The sequence below is a fragment of the Dromiciops gliroides genome, chromosome 2 (genome assembly GCF_019393635.1).
Source record: "Dromiciops gliroides isolate mDroGli1 chromosome 2, mDroGli1.pri, whole genome shotgun sequence".
Classification (NCBI taxonomy): Eukaryota; Metazoa; Chordata; class Mammalia; order Microbiotheria; family Microbiotheriidae; genus Dromiciops; species Dromiciops gliroides.
Genome location: NC_057862.1, coordinates 31,667,974 through 31,692,805, shown reverse-complemented (window position 1 = coordinate 31,692,805; position 24,832 = coordinate 31,667,974). Strand labels below are relative to the sequence as shown.

The window sequence follows — 24,832 nt, the reverse complement described above, 5'->3', positions numbered from 1 at the left end:
CGGGGACTCTGCCTCCGGGGCAGGCGACCGTCGCCATGGCGACCCAGCTGCGCCCCTCAGTGAGTCTCCGCTCCCATTTTTCCCCTGCCGGGCTGCAGAGGGGCTATGCTGTGACGTCGTCGCCCCTTTGGCCCGCGCCGTTCCGAAGCCCCGGGGCCCGGCCCGCCGGCCTTACCCCACGTGACTGCCGGCCCGGCCCCGCGGTCCGATTCTGTTCTGCGCACGCTCATTGTGCGTCAGTGGTGTCAGTGCTCAGTCCCGGGGGAGCGGGCGGGGCGGCCACGGAGCTAGCTCTGATCAAGGGGTTAACCGTGTGCGGGCACTGCGCTCATCCAAAACCTGTCCTGCTCCCCTCCCCCCAAATAATGGCGGCTAGTATTGACGTAGCGCTTTAAGTTTTGCAGAGCGCTTTACGGAAGTCTCAATCTCGGGAGGAGGGGCCTGGTGTTATTTCCATTGAACAAATGGGAAAACCGAGCAGAGGTTAAGTGATCTGCCTTGGGCCACACGTTCGTGTCTGGGGCGAGATTCGAACTCAGGTCTTGACCCCAGCCAGTATGTTGTGCGCCAAGCCGCCACTGTAATGGGGGACGGGGGAAGAAGGGCTTGCAGTATACCATATACAGCCTTAGAAAGGCCACCTTGAGAGAAGCCGGGGAAGTGGAGGCAGAGGGGAGGGCAGGAGCACAACAGGAATGGGGGACGGCAGCACCCAGCCTGGAGTGGGAGCGCCCGATGGGCATCTCCTGGAATATAGGGAGGGGCAGCCGGGTTTGGTCCTGGAGAGGTCGGGAAGGCCCGGCAGCCGAAGAGTGGGCTGGCAGGAAGGTCCAGGACAATGTCCAGTCACCGGTTTAGGGGAGGAGCCATCCCCAAAGGGGGTGAGGGCGTTCATTCCGGCCAGCAGCAGCTTACCCGGCAGGGGGCTTCATTGGGGGGGCCTAGGCCAGTACTCTAGGGCCTGGCTTCTTAAAGTGCAGTCACGAGCCCGTGTGGGGGGAGTCGCCAGTAAACCTATTTGATCTACCTGTATGCCCTTTTTTTGGCGAGTGGAGAAAGCTGAAGCAGCCCTGGTCTAGGGGAGAGGCACTGAGGGCCCGAACTGGGGTGCGGGGGTGGAGAGATGGGAAGACAGCTAGAGTGCCTGGAGGCTGTCTTTCGGACCCCAAATCAAGCACTAAATTCCCCCAACACCAGGAGAATGTTGGAGATGGAAATTCAGAGCCTGGCACGATTTCACCACCCCGTGTTCTGAGGGTTGCTGCAAAGCCTCCATGGGATCCCCCTTCCCCCGCCCAAGTCTTTGTCTCCGTAACATGGGAATAGTTTCTGCCGCCCTATCCAGTATTATGGGGGGTGTGGGGGGAGCCAAATGAAGTGATGTAGACAGAATCTCCCGAGCAGGTTAATCACCTCCCACCTTTCCTCTTCTTCAGGGCCCAGACTGATGTTGTACACGGAAAAACAGCACAGACATAAGGAAACTAGGTTTTTATTAAGGCATAAGACAGTATCTTAGAAAATATTTACCTTTAAAAATCTGTTGGCAGTTCCCCATTCGTGACCAGACTGTATTCTAAAAATTCATTAGTAAAAACCATTTGGAACTCAGTTATGAATGGTGAAGTGCCCAGGCCAGCCAACACAACCTCTCTATAACGCCTATTTTAGGTACTGATGAATGGTGTTGCAGGGAAATCATTTTCCCCCAGCCTTTTTTTATGATTATTAACGTGTTCCCTTGAAAGTCTAATTCTGTGAAGTAGAAATGCACCCCACACTAGCTTTTCGATGCAGAGCTAGAAGTTTCTTTTGCTCATTTACGGAAATTCTTGATTCAAAGCACACTGACAGGGCAGCTAGGAAGCGCAGTGGATAAAGCACCAGCCCTGGATTCAGGAGTACCCGAGTTCAAATCTGGCCTCAGACACTTGACACTTACTAGCTGTGTGACCCTGGGCAAGTCACTTAACCCTCATTGTCCCACCAAAAAAGCACATTGATGTATACCCTCCAGTCTCTTGGATGCTGTGCCAAATGCTAGGGGACACTAGTTCCAAAGCTGTTGGCTGCTGATCAAAGGTTGGCCCGCTATTAATCACTTAATTGAAGGAATGGTCATTCCTTCTTGAATGACTAGTAAAAACCCCACCCTACCAAGGTGCAATGCTGAGAGCCCTGGGCTTAAAAGGGTTGACTGGGGGCAGAAGGCTTAGGTTCCAGTTGGAGGCGCTGCCATATACTTGAGGATGACCTTATTGGAGTTACTTCACCCCAGGGCAGGCCCAGTCTGATGAAAGCGGCACCTCCAGGCTGCCCAGGAGCATCCTGTGAAGACAGGAGGGCAGAGCAAGGGGCTTCGGCCCCTGAGCAAAGCACTAAGAACCAGAATTGGGAATGAGTTCAAAAGATTCCTAAAGCGTCCCTCAGTGGAGACTCAGTTGGCCACAAGAACACTCTCTAAGTGGGGCATTGGATTGTTTCTGCACTAACCAGGGCAGCTGAGGTCAGGCAGAGATCACAGGTCATGGTGGCAGCCTCCAAGAGCATCTGGCCCACTCCTCACACTCCACATTTGGGCAAACGGGCCCGGGCAGTTTAAGGAACTTGCCCAAGGTCTCTCAGCTAGTAAACTGCAGGGCCTGAACTCAAAGCCAGGTCTTGTGACTGCAAACCCAGTGCTCCTTCCACTAAATCTGGTGGGGCTGACCGGAGGATTGAGGTCAAAGTGGGGATGGGGGAGAAAAGGCAGACAGGAAGCACAGAGCCAGGCACATAAGAGGGGCCTCATAAATGCTTGGACTGCCCTGCACCACCAGCGACAGGCAGGAGGGGTACCCCAGGGGCTAGAGAGGTTGTAAGGGGGCCATCAAAGGAACCCAGAGGAGGGATGGGAACCCAGCCAGGGAACACCTTGATGGGGGAGGAATGGATATGACTGAGATCATCCATGGAGCCTTCAAAGAGACTTTCAAAGCAGAAAGAGTACAGGTACTGAACCAATCATTTCTGCTGCACATCACAGGAATTCTTGCTTTCATACAGAACAACCCCTAGCACACAGAAGGTGCTTAATAAATGTTTGTGGCATCAAAAAGCAAATGTACACATTCTATAACACTACAGGGTTATAGAAATCTACACAATAAGAATCAGCCTGCTATTTTCCCTATTACTAACAGAACCTGCTTACCCATCCCCTGACCAGGATTATACACCTCCTTAGGTGGGAGTTTGGAATTTTTTCTCATAATTGAAAGTGTTATCTGCTAGTTGATTTCATCTGCTTAGCAAATCCAGAATCTTCTCTAATTTTTCCAAAATAAATAACAATGTTCCTGTCCCCAATGGAGTAGTAAGCCTGCCTTTCTTCCCAGCTTCTCACATCTGAGATTCTGTGACACCTTCTGTCAAACTTGTGAGCTTTCTACAAAGGAAGATCTGATAGAACCTGGTTCAAGACACTGGCTCCATGTCCCTGAGAATACCTGTGATTTATTTCCTGAGCACCCAAAATCATGTTCTGCATCAGACATTGGACCCGCAGCATCATCAGCCGGGCCCAGGCTCTAGAAGAAACCCAATGCTCACCAGTATTAACCCTTAGCTGATGGCTTCCCAAAGAATCCCTTCTGGCAGTGGACTGGGAATACCGGTTGCAAAAACAAATCTTTGGCTACACATGAAAGGTCCTCTGAGTCTGGGTACCCTGGGAGCCTGTCCTTAGGTAAAACAATACCCAGAGACACTCCAAGGAAGGGCAGAGTCTGGGTAGAAAAGAGACTTGATTCAAAGCAAGCCAGACATGAATTTAGAATAAGAACATATCCACAGATAGGCCCTCCCAAATAAAAGCTTTTGAAGACGTGGCAGAAAAAATAGAGGATGGTGAATATCCTTTGAACAGGACTGGCCTTGACACAATGAATATCCATTCCTTGCTGAGAGCTGCACCAAATGACAATGGCTGGTTTGGTGAGTATGAGAAGGAAAGCAGGAAGCAGGCCTGATAGTTTGTAAAAGTCACTGGGGAGTGCAGTGCTGTCTCCAAATTTAAACCTGTCCTTTTGCACTTCTTAACGCTGAGAAAACGCTCTTTGAAAACTTCGCTTCTGGCCTCTGTTCTGAAATTTGTCATTTCTGTTGAAGCCACTGCCACCACTACTCCGGCCACCCCAGCCACTACCTCCGCCTCGGCCACCGCCTCGGCCACCACCGCGGCCGCCACCACCACCTCCCTGCCGCTGGTTCCGGAAATTAGAGAAGCCTCTGCCTGTATCGGGCTGCTGCTCCAGCTCAGGTCTCTCGGTGGCCACAGAGAGCTGCCAGCGCCTTGAGTCCTGCCACTGATCCTGGGGAAAACAAGGTATGCATGTCTTTCTAGACACTGACTCAACAAAGCAAGTATCTCCCACCCACCTCTACAATAGGTGCAAAGCCCAAAGTGACCAAGCTTTTGCTGGCTTCCTTTGAACGCTAAATGCTACCAGCACTTTATGGGCTGCCCATCAAAACAACTCCTGATTGCTCTGGTCAATGACGGGAAATTCCGCTCTCTGGTACTTTAGAAAAGGATCCCAGACTCCCAAGCCATTTGCTGGAGTAAAAGGCTACATCTCACCCACTCTATGCCCTCAACCACCCTGATCAGAAGCCAAGATGAGCATACCTGAAATGACTTTACTTCTGCAGCAGGGACATCAAAACAAACGCCCTAAAAAGGAAGGAACATGATAAAGAGTTTAAAGAAGAAATCCATCGCTAGAAGTCACCCAGACTCTGAGCTTGGCTGGGCAGTCTCAGACCAGTGTCTCTCCTAGGAAGGAGAGGCGGGCAGAAGGCCTCCTCGGCCAGGCAGACTTTTAGTGCCCACAGTCCAGGTGTCGTCCATCTGCCCTAAGAATGCATTTCTTCCATAACACATGGAGAACTTGGATTGTGCTACATGAATGGAACCTTTCATCCAGTCAGGATTCCATGAGGAAGCCATGGGGAGAAATGCCCTGTGGCCTTAACTCATGTAAGAGACAGGGATGAGAACAAGAATGATTAGGAGAGGAAGTGAGCCCGTGACAGAGTGAGCTATGGTCCTTAAGACACTCAAGGAGATATGGAACAGACTCCAGAGCATCGAGAATTAAGGGATGAAAATGCACTGGGGATGGAGGAGGGAGGCTTGCGATCTGCACCAACAGAACAATCAGTGCACTGGTGGAGTCAAGGGCTGGGAGCTCAAATCATAGCTCTGCTGCTCACCACTGTTAGGAGCTTGGATAAACCCCTCAGGCTGTAAAACAAGAAGGGTGGGAGCAGCTAGGTGGCACAGTGGATAGAGCACCGGCCCTGGAGTCAGGAGGACCTGAGTTCAAATTTGGCTTCAGAAACTTAACAATTACTAGCTGTGTGATCCTGGGCAAGTCACTCAACTCCAACTGCCTCACCAAAAAACCAAAATAAACAAAAAGAAAAAGAGAGGGGTGGACAAAGTGGCTTCTAGGGCTCCTGCCATTCGTAGGAATGCAAAGTTGTCACATTCCAGTTTTATCATGGAAATCTAGCTTCCTATGAAAGGCAAAGGAATGATTTATTTTCCAGGGTAGGATCATTCAAGCCATAAAACATCTCTGTTCAAAGAGGTCAAATGTTACTCTAAGCCCAAGTCCACAGAAAACCTTCCAGGCTTCCGTTTCTATTTCCTTTTTTCATTCAGGTGGGTCCTGGACTGAAGCTTCTCTGGGCAGAGATGCCACTCAATCCACCCACCACAAACATGGATTCCCCACTTCCTGGGTGCCAAGGCCAGTACTGGGCAGGCACAGGGGATGAAGGCGGACTCATATTCTTTGCTCTTTCCAGGGGTCTCAGTAGGGAAGGCATCCTATGATAGCACCCATGAAGAGGTGCCCACACTGCCAGCTGCTCCAGCCTTACCATTTTCCCTTTGAGGAAGGTCATCCGGGTCACTTTGTCATCGATCTCTTCCCCAAGCTGCTCTTTCAGTCCTCTCCAGGCATAGCCAATGTTGTGCATCTCTATGGAGCACTGCAAGACCATCGTCACAAAGCCCTGGGGGGGGCGGGGAGGAGAAGGAGTGGTTAGGAATGAGGAGTAGCTGCCAGAGGGCTTCAGAAAAGGGCAACCCTCCCCCAAGCACGAGCCTTCCTTTAACAATAAACAGGACTTCCAGCACCCGAATGCCTCTCTGTACATGAGAACAAAAGCAAACTGCACAGCAGAACCTGTAGGTCAACATGTTCCCCCCACCCCCAAGAGGGAAACCACGAGCATCTCACCACATCGGAGTTGATCAAGGAGCGCTGCTCCACGGTGGTCGCCCCTGAGATGTGGGCCAGGGCTGCAGCCAGGGCTTCCACGGCCCCCTTTTCCTCAATCAGTTTCTGGGCGGTCTGCCTGAAGTTGTTAATGGCTATGGGGGGCACCGAATCCAAAAACCTGTGCATTGGAAAGAGCAGACCACTGTCAGAAAGGACTGTCCTAGGGCCTAGATGTGTGGCCCATGCTGTGACCTCCTTTGAGCCCGACCACAATGTCAGGACACAGGTGTGGTTATTCTTGTAGAGATGAGAAACTGAGGATGGACCCGAGTAGCTAAGTGACTCAGTCCCTGTTCACACAACTCCCAACTACTGCTGGGGGGAGTGGGGGGGCTCTAAAACCAAGTCTTCCCTGACTTCAAATGCTAGCTCCACCCCCCCCCCCAACTTTTCAACCCCAGAGTGGCTGGGTAATACAACTGCCAAGGGTAAAGGCAGACTTTCACTTGAGGCCACCGGATCCTCAGACTATGCCACCCTTTCCAACAGTCCTAGATAAAGTGGGAAGAGCAGGCACCACCACCTGGTACGCTTGTGTGTCCTTGGCTGTTCATAAATATATTTATCCAGATGCATCTCACACCAAACAGGTCTCAAGGAATCTGCTCGGCAAGGGTTACGAATGGACAAGCCCAGTCTGTCACAGGCCTCCCCACATCCTTATTCACAGTTCTCCCCTTTCCTCCCCTGTGAGAGCATCCCCAAACCCCAATGGTACCTCATCCCCATCCCTCTGCCAGACTGTCACAAAATCCTTGCCAAATAAACTATGATGCAATTAAGTGACCATTTAGGACAACTAGGCTAACAAGGAACCTTCCATGAGTCATCTGGATTTCACCTGGAGCTCTAAAATTGTCCCTCATAACAGAATATTGGGGCAAAAACACCCAGCCAACCAAGCAATGACACATGATCGTCATGACAACCCCCCCCCATACACACCTGATGGCATCTTTGCTGGAGGCTTTAATTATTTCAGAAGCAGTGGGAACACCCACACGTTTGAATGTGATCCCCTGCAAGACATTGGATCAGAACAGACACAGTGTTAACCTTCTCTCGGTTGTGAACATCACCCCAAGGAGTGTGGCTGGGATGAGAACTCCCTTGTCTCAACTGTTTCCTCCACAACACACGGTTCTTAACACAGGCAAATGTCCAGATGTTCCCATCATCACCACGCCCCAGCTTCCCAGTGTCCGAGATGACTACTTCACGTCTATGAATCTGGATGCCCAAATTGCTGGCAAAATGAACCACAAAGGTTCTTCTGACTGGCTCCAGATCACAGGATGACACATAACCACTGGCTTTTAGTGACCCTGCCTGAGGGTTGGAGGATCAGGGAGGCCGAACCAGGTACCTGAGGACTGCTGTAAAACAAGGGGGGCTTCCACCCCCAGAACTGCTGTGATAGCCAGGAGCCCAACAGAAGAGGCTAGTGCACTCACCGCCTGCCGCTCCACCTGTGACAGCTGGTGCTGCTCCTTGTTCTGATAAAAGCAAATACAAACCCCGGTCCGTCCAGCTCGACCCGTCCGCCCCGAACGATGGATGTAGGACTCCACGTCCTAAGGTGAGAAAATGAAGAACTGACTTTTGGAAAAAAGGGAAAAAACTCCCAGCAACAGCAGAGAGAAACCAGCATATGAAGAGAAAACGGCATCTTAATTAGGAATTAGGCGATCCCAACAGCACAAATGAGCAAAAAAACCCATTTTGCAAAAACCTTTAGTCACTTCAGTTTTAACGACACTGTTTTCTATCAAAGAAAATAAAAGTATGTATTTCTTAGAATAAATAAAAGAATTTATATGTAATTATTTTAAGGCTACTGATTTATTTACTCATATAGCTGCTCACACACCAAAGTAAACCTCCAGACTTATACGGGTTTGTGCACGGTGCTTTAAAAAAATTAACCAAGGCAGCTCCTGATTCTCAAGGGACAAGGACTCAATATTTGGCAAAACTAGAAATCAGTCTTAGCGAGACTAGGTTTAGACCAGGATCTCATACCATATATTAAACAGAAACGTGACCAAGCAATAAAAGATGACATTATGAACAAACAAGAGGAACAGAGAAGAGCTACCCTTCACAAAACTGGATAAGGGAAGAGTTCTTGGCCAAACAAGGGATTAAAGGATCATAGGACAAAAAATGGATAATTCTCATTTTATAAAATGAAGAGGTTTTTACAAACAAAATCAATGCAGTCAAAGTGAGAAAGTAAACAGTTAACTAGGAAAGTCTTTGTGGCAAGTTTCTATAATGGAGGTCTCATTTCCAAGACATGCAGGGAACAGAGATACTGTACCCCAAAAGCCCTGCATAATGAGTTTTGTTTCCCAGGGGGTAAATGGCCAAAGGATTTGAACAAGTAGTTCTGAAAAGAAAAGCAATATGGAAAAACAACCATCATGAATAACTAGAAAATTGCAAATTAAAACTCTGAGTTTTTACCCCACAATAATCAAACAAAGAACAACTGTTGGTGGTGCTGTGGAAGATCAGCCAAACCAATGCTCTGTTAGTGAAGCTCTGAACCAGTCCACCTAGTCTAGAAAGCAATTTAGAAATGCCCCCCAAAGTTGACAAATTGTCAGCCTTGCCCCAGCTTTACCACTATGAGGCATATGAAATCAAAGGAAAGAAAGTCTTTATGTATACAAAAAATTTTATGACAGCAAAGAATGAAAACTAAAGATATACTTGTCATCTGGAGAATGGCTGAACAAATGGAATATTACTACATGGTAAATAATAAATAAAAGGAAAGATCCTGAGAAATCTGGAAAAACCCGCCTGACTCGATGTGGAGTGAAGAGAATCAGGTCTACAATGGCACCACCCCCGTTAAACACTGATCAACAAAACGACTGCCCATGACTGCAGTGGACCAGTGAGGCCGGCTTCTCCCCACCTGCTCCCAAAGAGATGGACGGCAGGTGCGGAAGGACACAGGCATTTCGGGATGTGACCAACGAATGGATATGCCTGGTTTCACCATGCTCGGGTGTTACAAGGGGAATCTCTTTAGGGAGAGGAAAAAGCATCAAGGAAGCCTGTAAAATAGTGACAGAAGGAAGTTCAAAGGCAGAGACAGACAAGCAGGACATGACTTCATGCCCAATGCCCTGATTCCGTTTCATCTGCATTCCTCCTTCCCCATTCTCTTTGTGTACAGGAATGTTAGTGCTTGTTGGTGTTTGCCACGTTCAGAGAAGCAGAGCCTGGGAGCCTGTAGTTTATGTGAAGCCAAGGCAGAAAGAAGGAAGAAGGCAGCGTGGCCCTTACCTTTGGAGGAGAGCTTTGTATAACAAGGTCCACCTCGGGGATGTCCAAGCCCCGAGCAGCCACATTGGTCGCCACCAAGACACCAAATTTACCATTCCGGAAACCCTGAAGGGTAATTTCCCTTTGTTTCTGTGGAATATCTCCATGTAATGACTGGGCATCCTGCCAAAGCAACAAACTAGGTCTGAGTAAGGAACAAAAGGATTGGAAGTGCTAAACTTAAACAGTTGATTTTTTACACAGAGTCCCCAAAGTAGCCAGGCCTGTCACAAAGTTTGTCTGAAAATTACAAAGAGAAAACTGTGTAAATGATCTGGCACATTCACCAATCCCATAATGGCCAGTGTATTTGCACACTCAAACAGAGTACAGTGACAAGGAGATGAGCAGCCAACCAGCCACAGTGGAATGGAAAGAGACTAGGGCCTGGAAAGGAGGGACCCAGGATGCAAGTTCCACAACTGCTCTTGCTGCAAGGCCCCTGGATCTCTGATGTGAGATCCCATGAAGAACAGTGTCTACTCTTGGTTGGGAGCCTCCTCCCACTTCCTACATGCACCAATATTGGCCATTGGGGGATGGACACAAAGCAACTCAACCTCAGAAGCCGCCACAGGGAAGCTTCTATGGTAGCTTCTTCCTACTCAGTCACTTCTCCGGTGACAATGGAAACTCCTCTCCACTTCCCAGGCTGGGGAGGGAGTCCTACCTGTTTGATCGAGTCATTCAAGGAGAGCTCCTGAGCCTCCTTCTTTGTCTCACAGAAAATGATGGTCCGTCCATGACTCCCACTGTACACCTGGATGACGTCTCCAATGACCGCCGCCCTCTGAGACCAGTGGCAGTTGATGGCCAGATGCTTTGAGAAGAAAAAGGTGATTAATACCTTGTCTGAGGGGATCCAGAAGCCAGCTGAGTGGTTTGATGCTAGGCAGGCAGGGGATCAATTGTCTTATGTCACTCTTTGTATCTGCCACATTTAGCAGAGTACCTAGCACACAGTAGGTGCCTGATATGTGCTAACTCTATGACTGGTAGATTGTGACTCCCAGTTCTTGAAGAAGAAAAAAGCCTTGGTGCCGCACCAGACTGAGTGGTACTGAGTCTACCAAACATCATAGGGCCCAGCTGGAGCAGGCATTCTTATGCCTTTGTGTGTCCTGGACCCCTGTGGCTATCTGGTAAAGCCCATGGACCCCCTGCAGAGAATCACAAAGGCAAGCAATGATTGAAATGTAGTTATTAAATGTGAAAAACACAAGTTTCTAGGCCCCAGGTCAAAACCTCTAAGCTTCCCACACACTGGTGGACGCCAAGACTGCAGACAGGCCTTAAGCGCCCCTGGAGAGCACTGTAACACTCCTCCTGGGGGCCAGCTGGCAGGTGGCAAGGCTGGTGCCTGAAAAGGTCTCCCTCAGGACCTTTGGCATCATCTGGATTTATACCATTAGGGCAAAATGGGCTGATCTGTACAAAGGACACTGACAACACGTTTTCAGAAAGGGCTCTCCTGCTGCTGAGTTCAGTTTTCTCCCACTTGCATTTTCTTTTCTCTTTTTAAACCTTAAGATAGCATTTGTATACAGGCTCCGTCCTCCACTTAACCCCGCCTCCTTATGCAGTGCAAGGCACTGGCTCTGGCTTGGCTCACAGCCTGTCTCTGCTCCTCCTAGCTGGGTGACTATAGCTGATCACTTGGCTCTGAGCTCAATCTCCTCAGGGGAATCAGAATGCCTCCGCCCTTACTTAGCTCCCACCTCCAGGGCCATCAGGGAGACCAAGTGAGATGTGCTAAAGCCCTCTGTCCATCTGAACTATCGGTCAGTACAATGAAGATGTCACTGGAAGCACACTTGCCCTAACATCTCTGGCCCCTCTGACTTGGTGCCGACACAAATGGAAGTAAAATCAGTTCCCTTGAGGTTCACCTGACCAGCCTTCCTGGTCTTTTCCCTCCCCATTCCATTAGCTCCCGACATGTGACAAGAGCCTGCATCTCCAGTCTCCAAGGAAGAATGTCCTCCACACGGCTATTGCTTCCCAGTGGCCTGTAAAAGCTACTAGGTAAAGGGTACAAGGCATAACTGCGTCAAGGGAAAAATGCGTGCAACAGAGAAGCCGCTGAAAACGATGCAATTATGGTTCTGAAATCGAGATCTGTGGCCCCCAGATGCTGGAGACCAAAACAAGAAAAGATCTTTCCATTGCATCCTCTCTCACCTCCACGGTCACGGCGGCCTTCTGTGTCTTCTTCCCAATGAGGTCGACTTGCTCGTAAGTCGATTTCATGTACTTCTTAGCCACATCGTACACCCAGTGAGGACAAGTGGCAGAAAACAGCAACGTCTGCGGGTTGTCTTCTGAATCTGTAAAGAAAAATCGCATCAGGCTACAAGAGTGAAGAAGGCAAGAATCCCCAGGGACTCCATGGAAGAGACTTGGACCCTTGCTTTCTTTCCTCATTCTTTTTTTTGTGGGGCAATGAGGGTTAAGTGACTTGCCCAGGGTCACACAGCTAGTAAATGTCAAGTGTCTGATGCCAGATTTGCCAGATTTGAACTCAGGTCCTCCTGACTCCAGGGCCGGTGCTCTATCCACTGCACCATCTAGCGGTCCCCTGGACCCTTGCTTTCTTCAAAGGCCTGAGTGAGGCTTCAGTGCTACTGAGAAGAGCCTGAGGGAAGACTAACCCAGCACAGACAGATGAATGAAGGCACAAGAAGCAGAGAAACAGCTTCTGTTCTCCCATCCCCACCTATACCCAAAGGGCTTGCAGACCCCACCCTGGGACAGCCACAATATAGGCACATGGGCACCCACGTTTATACCTCGGGGTCACATCCCTAAGATATAACCCAGACCCCACCTCATCTAGGGAGGGCCAGCCCAATCCCTCTCCTGCAACCCCATGGCTCTTGTGGACCCCTCCCCATTACAACAGTGCCCTGACTTGGCTCCTCACTCACCTTTCTTATACGCCACAGTTAAAATCTCCTCCACCTGCTCAGCAAAGCCCATGTCCAGCATCTGGTCCACTTCGTCCAGCACAACATGCTGCACCTTGGTGAGGTCAAGCCGGCCACTCTGTAAATGGTCTTTGATGCGACCCGGAGTGCCCACCAAGATGTCGATTCCTCTCCGAATAAGATCAACTGCCAAGTGAGCACCAGGAGGCAGTGGTTACCAGGGCTCCTTTTGTCTCTAGGCCCTTCCCCAGAAGCGCAGAACCCCGGGGAAGACCAGAGTCACCCCTCTCTCCCACCCCTCCTGTCTGTACGCACTCTGGCCGTTATAGGGCGTGCCGCCATAGAAACAAGCCACTGTCAGCTTCTTGGTGATGTTGCTGAAGTCTTTGCCGACCTGGATCGACAGCTCCCTCGTCGGGGCCAGCACCAGTACCTAGGCAAGAAAATTCAAGTCTAAGCCCACTGGTGACAACGGTACCCAATAAACCTAAACCTCAGCAGGACCCAGTGACCCGAATCCCACCAATCACACCTCTTCTAGGCAGTGAGTTCACACCCCCAGGGCAGGCAGGGAGTGCGGCTGCCAGGGTCTTGAGGGGAAAAGGAGAAGGGAACAAGCATTTCTTGAGCACCCACAATGTGGCAGGTGCTTTACAAATGTTTTCTCACAACCGCCCTAGGATCAGGAAGGTGCTATTATCATCCCCATTTGACAGATGAGGAAACTGAGGCCAACAGGTTCGGTGCCTTGGCCAGGGTCACACAGCTACGAAGTGTCTAAGGCTGGATTTGAAGGCAGGTTGCCTTTAGAGCCAGAGTTTGCCCACCAAGCTGCTAAGAAATCAGTGTAGTAGGGAGCAGCTAGGTGGCACAGTGGATAGAGCACTGGCCCTGGAGTCAGGAGGACCTGAGTTCAAATCCGGCCTCAGACACTTGACACTTACTAGCTGTGTGACCCTAGGCAAGTCACTTAACCCTCACTGCCCTGCAAAAAAGAGACCAAAAAAAAAAAAAAGAGAGAAAAGAAATCAGTGCAGTCACTACTCCAGGGCTTCCGGGACACCAGGACCCTCAAGGAGCCCTTGGCGTGAGAGCTGCTAGTGGGCGTGAAATGTGACTTCATGCCCACCGGCAGAGCTCTCACACCCCTCCTCTGGTCCTGCTAGTTATGCTCTTGTTGCCCATCTCTGCCAGCCTCACTAGTAAATGTGACCCCATATCCTCAAAGCAATGAGGCAGTCGTGACCAGAGGGGAGGACCCACTGACTCCCTGTCCATGCACCACCCCAAGGCCCTGGTTCTCCTGTTAAACAAGGTACGCCCACAGGGTGGTGATGAGCTCATGGCTGACAAGCCTGCGGGTCATCCCCCTACAACATACCTCTGTGCATTTCCTGCACAGAGGAGGGGATTCTCACAGGGGTTCCCATGAGCAACAACTGAAGGCTGCACAGGATGAGGGTCTGAATGGGAAACAAGGCTGTGGGGCCGCTGCGCATCAGTTACCTTGGGTGGCCGGCCCCTCCCTCGGGGCTGAGAGTCTCCCTGAAGTTTTTCAATCAAGGGGATGGCAAAAGAGAATGTCTTCCCCGTCCCTGTCCGGGCTTGAGCAATTAAGTCCTTCCCACTGGACACGTGATGAAACGTCTTGGCTTGGATAGGGAACAGGTAGCTCACCCCTCGGGCTGGGAAAGAATCCAGTCGATTTTTAAAATGACAATGCAATGCAGCAGAGCCTTCTCCCCGGACCTGCATCCCCAGGGCTGTCCTTCAGCACCCACACTTCTGTTCAACAACAATCACTCGAGCTCTTTCTTTCTAATCCCCACAATGAGACTTGCTTTTAACAATTGTGACGGGCTATGGAGAGGTGGGCAAGCATGAGTGAGTGGCAATCTGCACCCCTGAAGACACCCCCAAAATGGGATGCAGGCTTGAGTCAAGGACAGCACATGCCCCAACTCTGCAGACATTCCCTCTGGCCCAAGATATTTTCCAAGCCATTTCCTCTTTCATGTCCAGAGTGTGTGAACTGTCACAAAAGCCTGGGAACAGAGAGCTTGTTTTACACCTTGGTTAAAAAGGACACATGTGGGGCAGCTAGGTGGCGCAGTGGATAGAGCACCAGTCCTGGAGTCAGGACCTGAGTTCAAATCCGGCCTCAGAAACTTGACACTTACTAGCTGTGTGACCTTAGGCAAGTCACTTAACCCCAATTGCCTCACAAAACAAAAAGGACACACATTAGGTAAAATGCCCAAAGCAAACAGTAAGGCCCTCTCTTCCTACACCCCCTACCCCATGGCCCCCAGGTTTCCTGCTCCCTTTTATATATTGCTTCCCCTGTTAGACTGTCTGCTTCTGAGAAAAGAGACTATCTTTCTGCATGGATTTGCATTCCCCAGGCTTAGCACAGGGCCTAGCACACAGTAAGAGCTGAACAGAGGCTAGCTAACTTCTGAGAACTTTTATTGCCCATTGCTAGGCTGTTCTCCAAAGACCTCTGATGAGTCTGCAATTCTACCAGTAATGTATGAGTTGACTCCTTTCTCCTACTCCCCAATTTTGCAGGTACAGCTGTTTGAGGAGGATCCCAGATTCAGGGCTACAAGGCCCTTCAGAGGCCATCTAGTCTGAGGAGAATCGGGGCCTGGGGAGGGGAAGGGAGATGGCCACAGTAATTTGCATCTGCAGTATATCTTATATTTTCCACTACCTGAGGACTATTGAAACAGATTCTCCCAAATAAAAACTATCAAAAATTCTTCATTAGAATACCCAGGATTTTGAGGGACCTCAAAAGAGAGGCCATCTCATCAGTGAAGACAACCTCCCATTGATTAGCTAATAAAATTACCTTTGAGAAGTTGAATCGTCTCTTCGGAGATGGGGAAATTAGAGAAAGCTCCTTCTTTCTGCTCTTCAGACAACTCCTATTAAGTTAAAGAGCACTTTAGAAGCAGGACAAACGAAACCAAGAGCTTCCTCTGGCGGTCATATAGTCCTTTCCTGAGAATCAAAGCTAAAGAGGGAATCCTTCAAGACAGACTTCATTTAGGCCAGGAGGGAAAGACTGTGCTTTATGGTCTAGAGGAGGAGAAACCAGACACATTTCCATCGTATGACCGACACATTACAGAAACAAGCTGTTTAAGGACAAGGAATGTTTTGTCTCCATGCCCCGAAGGCCTGGCACATGGAAATATCTGTGGACCAATTTAAAACCCCTAAACACATTATGAAAAGACAGTCCTATTCAAATGGGAACCATTATGGACTATTCAAAACCAACCATCTGCACAGATCCACTTTAAAGATGGCTATTTAGCAAGCTGTAAGTCAATTTGCCTGTTGCGTGGGCAGAACAGACCAAAAAAAAAGAACTCACTAGAAAAATGTCATGAGGTATCTGGACTTTGAAAACCCCTATGAAGAGGCTGTTTAAAAAAAACAAAAAAAAGCCAGAACTGGTTTCCAGGACACAAGTGTTTGATATATTTGCTTCTTCAAGGCAGAACGATCAATCAAGGAACATTGGTCAGTTACCTCCATATGCCAGGCAGTAGGGGTGCAAGAGAAACAGTCCTTGACCTCAAGAGGTTTATACTCTATCTGGGGAGGGAGGGAGACAGATAGATGGATGAACAGATGGATGGACACACACACACACACACACACACACACACACACACACACACGCGCGCGCGCGCGCGCGCGCGCACAAGATAATCAGGAGGAAGAAAGCCCAGGAAAGGTAAGCAAAGTTGGTGCTTGAGCTGGGCACTCAAAGACCCCAGGGGTCTCTCAGGTCGGGGGGGGGGGGGGCCCGGCAGGCATAGGGCGAATTGGGGCAGTGTGGGCCAAAGCACCCAAAGCCAGGAGGTGAACTGTAGATGAGGGAGCCTGGCAGGCCAGTCTGGCTGGGCCGAGGAGCACAGGAAGTGCATGGTAAGAGCAGCTGAGGCCAAGCTGAGCCCATGAGAAGTTCTGATCCCAGAAGCAATAAGCAGCTGCTGGAACGTCATAGGAACCCAAAGCACACACCCAGGGTCTGGGCGGGGAAGCTTCCTGAAATCACACTCTCAAATCCCACATCTGGCAGCCTCTTCTTTTCCAGATAGGCCTCCTCTAGAGGAGATGCTTCTGCAGCTAGACTCACCGAGGCACTCAGTCAGGGACCGGACCAAAGCAGAAGCATGGGAGAGTCTCCCCAAGACCCAGTCAAATCTTAGCACAATCTGGGGTTCTCCTATAACTTGCTGTGACACAGCCCCACTGGGCACCTGGGGAAGCCCATGGATTTCTCCCCAAAATGTTCTTTCAGTAATTGAAGGAAATGCCAAACTTCGGTTTAAGGCTCATGAAAGCAAAGATGTTGTAATTTATCCAAGTTCACAGATTCAAGGTTAAGAATCCCAGCTCTAGGGAGCAGCTAGGTGGTACAGTGGATAAAGCACCAGCCCTGGATTCAGGAATACCTGAGTTCAAATCCAGGCTCAGACACTTGACACTTACTAGCTGTGTGACCTTGGGCAAGTCACTTAACCCCAACTGCCTCACCTAAAAAAAAACAAAAAAGAATCCCAGCTCTAAGATAATGACGGCTACCCCAGGGTACAAGAGGGTTAAGGGGGGAGGAGGGAATATGAACCAGTGACTTGGGAATTAATTCTCTACATCCCCAGAAAATGCCAGAAATGTAGCAAACCCAGAGAATGCCCAGTCCAAACATACTTCAGTGTCTTCAGATTTTGTAGCTTTCTCATTTTCCTTCTTTTCAGCTTTTTTGGGGTTCTCCAACCCTTCATCTTCTTCTTCTTCATCATCTTCTTCTTCTTCATCATCTTCTTCTTCTTCATCATCTTCTTCTTCTTCATCATCATCTTCTCCTTCCAACTCTTCTGTCAGTCCAGCTTTTGGCTGGGATTTTAATCCTTTAGAACTAAGAGCATGGCTTCCTACTCCTTTATGAAGATGATTTTCCTACATGAACACATACCAAGCATGTAAGTTAATTCAATCTTAAAGCAGAAAACAAAAATATATAACTAAGCAACACTCTACTTAGCTGCTTCTCTTACAGCTGCTGTTGCCCACAAGGAGAGCTCCGGGAGAAGGTGCCAGGTTGCAGAAATTGGAGGTGGGCCCAAAGAGCAGAGACCCCCCCCACCCCAGGATGGCCTCGACTCTCAGTTCTGTGATTTAAGGATGCTGCTGCACCCAGAAGGGCTTTTCCAGATCACAAAGTCTATTCATTGCAATCATCCTCCCCCTACCCTCCTGGTCTCAGTTCATTCTACTTTGACCCACCATTATTCAAATTTTGGGGCACGATCTTCAAGTTGGAGACCAAGGATTCTTGCCCTAGATTTGGAGTCTTAACCCCTTGTGAGCCACAGATTCCTCTGATTCTCTGGTGAACCCTACAGACTCCCTCTTCTTAGAATAAGGGGTTTTAAACGTATAGAATTGCAAAGGAAATCTGTTATATTGAAATAGTTACCAAAACAGCAAAAAACCAAGTTCCCAAATTCCAGATCAAGAACCCCAGCTCTGTGACGTTCCACACAGATTTTCCCTCCTTTGCTCACAGTCTACTGCCTCCATCCCAACTTGTGACATCCTACTCATCCTTTTTAAAAATTTTTTTCAGGGCAATGGAGGTTAAGTGACTTGCCCAAGGTGTCACACAGCTAGTAAGTGTCAAGTGTCTGAGGCCGTATTTGAACTCAGGTCCTCCTGAATCCAGGACTGGTGCTTTATCCACTTCGCCACCTAGCTGCCCCATACTCATCCTTTCAGACACAGCTCACAGTGAAAGCCTGACATCCCCAGGCCCATGTGACCTCGGGACACTCTGGGCTCCTCTCATACACCACTACACTCTCTTTCCACTTGCCTTTCCAGCTCCTCCAAATCACAGATTCCTTGAGGGAAGAGACCAATTCTTCTTCCCCCTTCCCAACAGAGACTAGCATGAATAGCAAGCCCTTAATAAATGGCTTCTGGATGACTTTTTTTTTTTGTGTGACACAATTGGGGTTAAGTGACTTGCCCAGGGTCACACAGCTAGTGTTAAGTGTCTGAGGCCAGATTTGAACTCAGGTACCCCTGACTCCAGGGCCAGTGCTCTATCTACTGTGCCACCTAGCTACTCCAGTGGATGACTTTTTTAAAGCACATTTTGTGAATAAAACAAAAAGCATTAAGAAAATGTTAGGAAGATTATCAGAGATCAGAGGTTGAAATAAAAAGAGGTGTCCACCCAACTCTCAGCAACACTTTCAACTAATCCAAGCATCCCAGACCGATGATCTGTTCATTTCCACTTAGACTGTAATCTGAAGAGTCTGTGGCTCTGCTTCATGAACTTATGAGTCCTATTGTAGGCCAAAGCCTGTGGCTCAGAGAAAAGACACAAGGCCACCTACCCAAGCACCAATTTCAAGACAGCTTCTTTCAGACACTCCATTCCGATTTGGATTTTCTTTGCCCTACTTTCAGTTTTAACTGATGATGAACATTAGTCTTTGCTTGGTGCCTACCTGGCCCTGTTTAGGCACACAAAGAAGTTTGTGGATGGAATCTCTCACACCCAAGCATCAAGAAACTGTACAATTTACCTGATGCCAAATCAACGTTTGCTTTTTTAAAAAAAGAATTTTTTCCTTTCCAATTTACCTTATCATGGAGTTGAATTAGGTATCTTCAAGATCTAAAATAAATCCTTCTATGAAAACCTTTCCTTCTAAGTTCATTTAAGTTTTTAAAGTCCTTCAATACCAACATCCTAAAGATCAATCAAAGCAGATCCAACTTTCTGAAGGATCTATCACGTTACTAGGTCCTCACCAAAAATCCCAAACCTTTACCCTGTGTGCTTCTCCTCTCTGGGTGCCCGTTAAAGCCAATTATTGCATCTTGTGGGTCAGTGCTAATCCTAAGGGGTCAGGGTCTTTGCAACAACTCCTAAGAGCCCTGAAGTTTATTTAGCAAGTGAGGCCTGCACTGAGGAGAGGCCCTAAGGAAGTAGAGTTGGAAGACCACCCAGGTGCTTGGCTGCTGGCTGGGCACAGTTGTTCTCCCCTTGCTGGCTCCACAGTAGGGACGTACCACGTACATGACAGCCCTGTTCTTCCTTCCATGTTAAGAGCTATGAAATCTATCGAGAATTTCTTTCTCTTCCTTTTAAAGCAACTCCACCTTAAGAGATCTGGTTTTGAGACAACAAAATCCAGCACACTCACAGAGATGGAGGGATTAGTTCACATTTCAAAGGACTCTCTTCCACTTATAATTAGCATACCTACAGTGGCAAGAGGGTAGAGAGGGCAGGAAGAGGACAGGCTTCATCAAAGGCCGCAGTAACATATACTATAATATCCAGAATAAGGGGTCTTGGGCACCATGGCCTCTACTGTTCAGACCACATCTGAAGTAGAAATCTAGTAACCAGAGCCACCTTACCTGCTCCTCCTTGCTATCACTTTCTTCACTAGATGACTCTTCTGAATCCGATTCAGATGCACTCTGGGAGTGGGGCAGCCCGTTACTTACTGACACCCTCGGGGGCTTTGGCCTTTTTCCTCCCGTGCCTCCATTTACTCGACTCTCCTCCTTCTTGGCCTTCAGGGGTTGTGGGGGGCTTTCCTTCTCAGAAAGCTCTTCTTTTTTTTTGGTCTTTTTGGCCTTAGAGCAGACCACTTCGCCAGAAGCCTCCTCCACAGAGCCCTCCTTGCTCTTTTTGGCCTTTTTGGGTTTAGGGGAGGAGTCTTCTTCATCCTCTGGGGGCTGCTCTTTCTTCTTGGCCTTCTTGGGCTTTGGAGAAATGACTTCTTCAGGAAGCTCCTCTCTCTTCACCTTCTTGGGCTTAGGGAAATCAAGTTCCTCAGGCTCCACCTGGGCCTTTTTTTCTGGTTTATCATCTTTTGATTTCTCTTTTTTATCTTTCTGCAAAATTCAAAGATTAAATACACAAAAGAGACACAGGTTAAGCCCGAAATCGACTTCTTTTTTAAAATAAGAAATATGTTCGATCCTTTATTCACAATTACACAACAAAGCAAAAAATTAACGGCACCTGGTCATGTAGTTAGGATCCTACATCTAGAACTGGAAGAGATGCTAGAGACCAACAGGGTCCATCATCCCAGCTCTCTAATTTTACACATAAGGACACTGAAGATGGGAGAAGTTAAGTCACTTCCCCAAGGTCACAAAATTTAAATTCAGGTACCCTAACTCCAAGTTCAGACACCCCCACTCAACCATGCTGCCCCCCCCCTTTCTTTTCTTTTTTGGGGGGGCGGGGCAATGAGGGTTAAGTGATTTGCCCAGAGTCACACAGCTAGTGTCAAGTGTCTGAGGTTGGATTTGAACTCAGGTCCTCCTGAATCCAAGGCCAGTGCTTTATCCACCTAGCTGCCCCAATTGTTTTTCTTTTTTCACCCCTCCCCTTTTAATAATTCTTTTTTGTTGTCATTCATAAGCAACTCCCCTTTTGGGGAGGGGGTTTCTTGGCAGAGATACTGGAGTGGTTTGCCATTTCCTTCTCTAGTTCATTTTATGGGGGCTGCTAGGTGGTGCAGTGGATAGAGCACCGGCCCTGGAGTCAGGAGGACCTGGGTTCAAATCTGGCCTCAGAAACTTGACACCTACTAGCTGCGTGACCCTGGGCAAGTCACTTAACCCCAATTGCCTCACCAAAAAAAAAATTTTTTTTAAATAAATCATTTATGGAAGAGGAAACTGAGACAAATAGGATGAAGTGATTTGCCTAGGGTCACACTGCTACTACATGAGAGGATGGATTTGAACTCAGGAAGATGGGTCTTCCTTTTTTTTTTTAGTGACTTGCTCAGGGTCACACAGCTAGTAAGTGTTAAGTGTCTAAGGCCAGATTTGAACTCAGGTACTCCTGAATCCAGGGCCGGTGCTCTATCCACTGCGCCACCTAGCTGCCCCAGAAAGATGGGTCTTTCTGATTCCAAGCCCAGTGCTCTATCCACTGCATAACTTAGCTGCCCTTTAGTAATTTTTATTAAGTCTTAAATACGGCCACAATCCTTCTCTGTTGTTTAGTCATTTTCAGTTGTGTCCAATTCTTTGTAACCCCTTTTTGGAGGGGTTTTTCTTGGTAAAGATACTAGAGTGGTTTGCCATTTCCTTCTCCAGTTCATTTCACAAGTGAGGAAACTGAAACAAACACGGTTAAGTGACTTGCCCAGGGTCACACAACTAGTAAGTTTCTGAGGCCACATTTGAACTCAAGTCTTCCTGACTCCAGGCCCAGGACTTTATCTGCTTCACCACCTAGTTGCCTAACCTTTCTCTAGCTAATCATTTTTTTGAGGGGCAACGGAGAAAGCATTGGGAGAAAAGATATTTCACCATTCATTACCACTAAGATTCCAGAACACTGGGAACTGAAACGAAATCCACTGATCACATTTTTCTACCACCTTGTTACAATTTTGAAGTGATATTTCAATTTCAGTCAAGAGCTGCAAGTAGACCAAGTTTGTCCTAGGATCTGTTTTAGCTAACAAGCGATAATGACCCAGAGTACAGTGAACTCAGCTGTTCAAAGACACACCTCAGAGGCAGAATTTGGTAGAAGTCCCTGACACTGGTAACTGATCTTGACAGAAAATTGTTTCAGATGTGACAGTCTAATGCAACACTGTTTTATACCAAAAGAAATACATAACACCTACCCCCCCCCCAACCTGGATACCAGAGTGATCAACTAAGTAATGCACAGAAAAATGTCCTGTCCTCTTCACTAGAGCAAAACCACAGGATTCTAAGTTATTCATGGTAATTAAACTTTCCTCTAAACTAATCCTCTCCAATTCATCATCTTTGCAGAAAAAAAGGATCCAGTGCTGGTCCTAACTGTCCAACAGTCTTACTGAAGATGTGACTCCTTCTGTAACATACTCTGCCCCCAAGTCCTGCTACCACCTGGGCACCAGTCTGTTGCTGGGATTACTTTTCCTTCCACAGCCCACAGGCAGGCCACCAGGTCCGTATCACAAGTGACCAGAAACACCCTTTTAAAGGCCTTCTTTCACAAAAGCTCAGACTCTACGGTAAGAAGCGGACAGTCCCTTATGCAATACTTACTGCTGATCTGAGCCGGCCAAAAAGGTTTGGGCACCATTTACTTAAGTCGCCTTCTAGGCATCACGCAGCTGTTCAGAGGCGCCAGCTCCCCTGTGGTTGTGCCCCCAGCACGTAGGGGAATCGATGCCCTAATCTATGGGTAATTAGGCCCGCTCGAAGCTTTTCTCGGAACCCCCAGATGCTGGTGAGGTCACTAGGCGCAGCGAGTGACTAACAGACTTCCCCCCTTTGAGCACCGTTGCCTCGGGTGGGGGGTGTCTTCAGGCAAGCTCGCTCCAGCAGCACGCGGGGAGCCGGGTCCAAGCCCGCCTCCCAGCCCTTCCCCAGGCCCGAGGACGGCCGCCCATTGGGCAGCAACCCCAAGCCAGCACAATGACGTAGGGCATGTCCCCGGGAGGAGGGAGCACGTGCAGCTACCCGCGGGGCGCCGGGTCCGGCTCTGAAGGGAACGAATGGGGGCTTGGTAGTGTCCAGGCCCCGCAGGGCTGGACGGAGAGGTAGGGGGGTGCGGGGGTGCCTACAACGACAAGGGTCAGGACCCCCGGGCACTTTACACACATTCACTCGCGGAAGCCTCGCTCACCCCACAGCTCCCTTGCACCTCGCGGCCGCGAGTGACCGCTTGGTCTCACTTTGCCTCGGTTTCCTGCGCTGTAACGTGGCCCACAGATCCACCCGTGACCCCGTGATGTGGGATCTTGGGTCCCTTCGCCTCCCTAGACCTGTTTCCTCATATATAAGATGTAGTTGGGGGAAGGGGAGTCGGAGATCCCTCCTGGCCCGGGGTCGGTTTGCTATCTGAGCCTCAAAGACGTCAGGAGCATCCGAGCGCCGAGTCCGGCCTGAGGTCCACGTGGAGCCGGCGCCAGACGTCTCCCCGCCTCGCTCCTCCCGGCCCGAGCCCGAACCCTCCTCCCCCGGTCCGCACCTTGTGCTTGTGCTTCCGCGCCTGCTCCATAGTCTCCATGGACGCCTCCGACTCGATCTCGGCCTCTGACAGAAGTTTACCGGGCATAGTCCAGTGGCCGCGAGCTCAGACCACAACCGTCACCCGCGTGGAAAGGAAGCAGAGAGCCGGCCACGTCACTTCCGCAGGGGACGGAAGCAGGAAGTAGGCGCGCATTCCCGGCGACCACGTGAAAACTCCGGGCCCCGGAAGTGACGAGCAGGGCCAAAGTACCGGAGGCGGAGCCAGGATCGGTTCTCGCGCGTGCGCGCTGCACCTCCCCCTGCCCCCGTCTTCCTGGGGGCTAGCAGGCGCTTGGTAAACGTAGTATGACTTGAAAACACGCCGCAAAACATAAAAGTATTAAATACATGTGAGCTGTTTAGGCTCCGCTCCGGGCTGGAGAGCTGCTGGCTGGGGAGGGGGCGCCGGTGGGTGTGCAGGAAGAGGACGGTGCTACCCTCGGGACGGAGGCCGGGAGTCTGGGCGACCCCGGGTAGGAAGGCCCAATGGCGAGGTTCCAATAGGAAAGCCGCTGGTTTCGGAGTCATGGTTCAAATCATGGCCCCGCCGCTCAGTAACCATCACCTCACGCGAGCCTCCATTTCCTCCAGCGGATGGCATTAGGTGATATGGAGGGTGTAATCTCGTTCCAGCTCGATGCCCCAGCTTTAGGCACAGCCAGAGTGGGCAGAGCTATGGCGCCGCAGCCTCCTCTCCACCTCTGGGCCGCTCCAGCTTCTTGAGAGCATCAATACAAGTCGACCTACTCTAACTCAAAACAGCGTCAGCAGCTCCTCCCTTCCCAGCTGTGGCCATTCCCGGGGGGAGTGAGCTCCGTGGTGACAGCGCTTTATTATTCTCCGCCCCGGGGCGCTAACCTCCGGAGCAGACACTCCCGGTGGTCAGGTCGGATGGATTAGACCGTCTCTAAGGTCCTTTCCCGCTCTAACTTTAGGGAATGGTCCATTCTCTATCTTCTTTGTGTCTGGTACCCCTTTGACAATCTGGTCAATCAATCGATGTCTTTATTATGCACCTACTATGTGCCAGGGGCTGTGCCTGTGCTAAGTGGTGGGGAAACAAAAAGAGGCAGAAGACAACCCCAGCAGTTAAGGAAGCTAAAATCTGATAGGAGGAGGGGGAGGAACAAA

The 24,832-nt window shown here is 49.5% G+C and overlaps 1 protein-coding gene across 1 annotated transcript; it reads right to left on the bottom strand.

The window, feature by feature from the left end:
* Positions 1 to 1,475: 1,475 nt before the first annotated feature.
* LOC122741620 (nucleolar RNA helicase 2-like) lies at positions 1,476 to 23,830 on the bottom strand. Its single transcript, XM_043985279.1, has 16 exons — positions 23,661 to 23,830; positions 20,072 to 20,554; positions 17,339 to 17,587; positions 15,462 to 15,537; positions 14,111 to 14,289; positions 12,920 to 13,037; positions 12,605 to 12,790; positions 11,859 to 12,004; positions 10,348 to 10,497; positions 9,639 to 9,800; positions 7,790 to 7,909; positions 7,281 to 7,354; positions 6,294 to 6,453; positions 5,932 to 6,066; positions 4,670 to 4,714; positions 1,476 to 4,352 (listed from the first exon to the last, which is right to left on the bottom strand). The coding sequence occupies exons 1-16, from the start codon at positions 23,745 to 23,747 to the stop codon at positions 4,077 to 4,079; spliced, it is 2,646 nt and encodes an 881-aa protein (XP_043841214.1). The 5' UTR covers positions 23,748 to 23,830; the 3' UTR covers positions 1,476 to 4,076.
* Positions 23,831 to 24,832: the final 1,002 nt, after the last annotated feature.

Excerpts from the sequence above, each read along its gene's own strand:
- LOC122741620 (XM_043985279.1), bottom strand. The coding sequence starts at position 23,747 with ATGCCCGGTAAACTTCTGTCAGAGGCCGAGATCGAGTCGGAGGCGTCC. Across the intron at positions 14,290-15,461 it reads GACGATTCAACTTCTCAAAG|CCCGAGGGGTGAGCTACCTG; the intron begins GTAATTTTATTA and ends ATTCTTTCCCAG. Across the intron at positions 9,801-10,347 it reads TGAATGACTCGATCAAACAG|GATGCCCAGTCATTACATGG; the intron begins GTAGGACTCCCT and ends TTGCTTTGGCAG.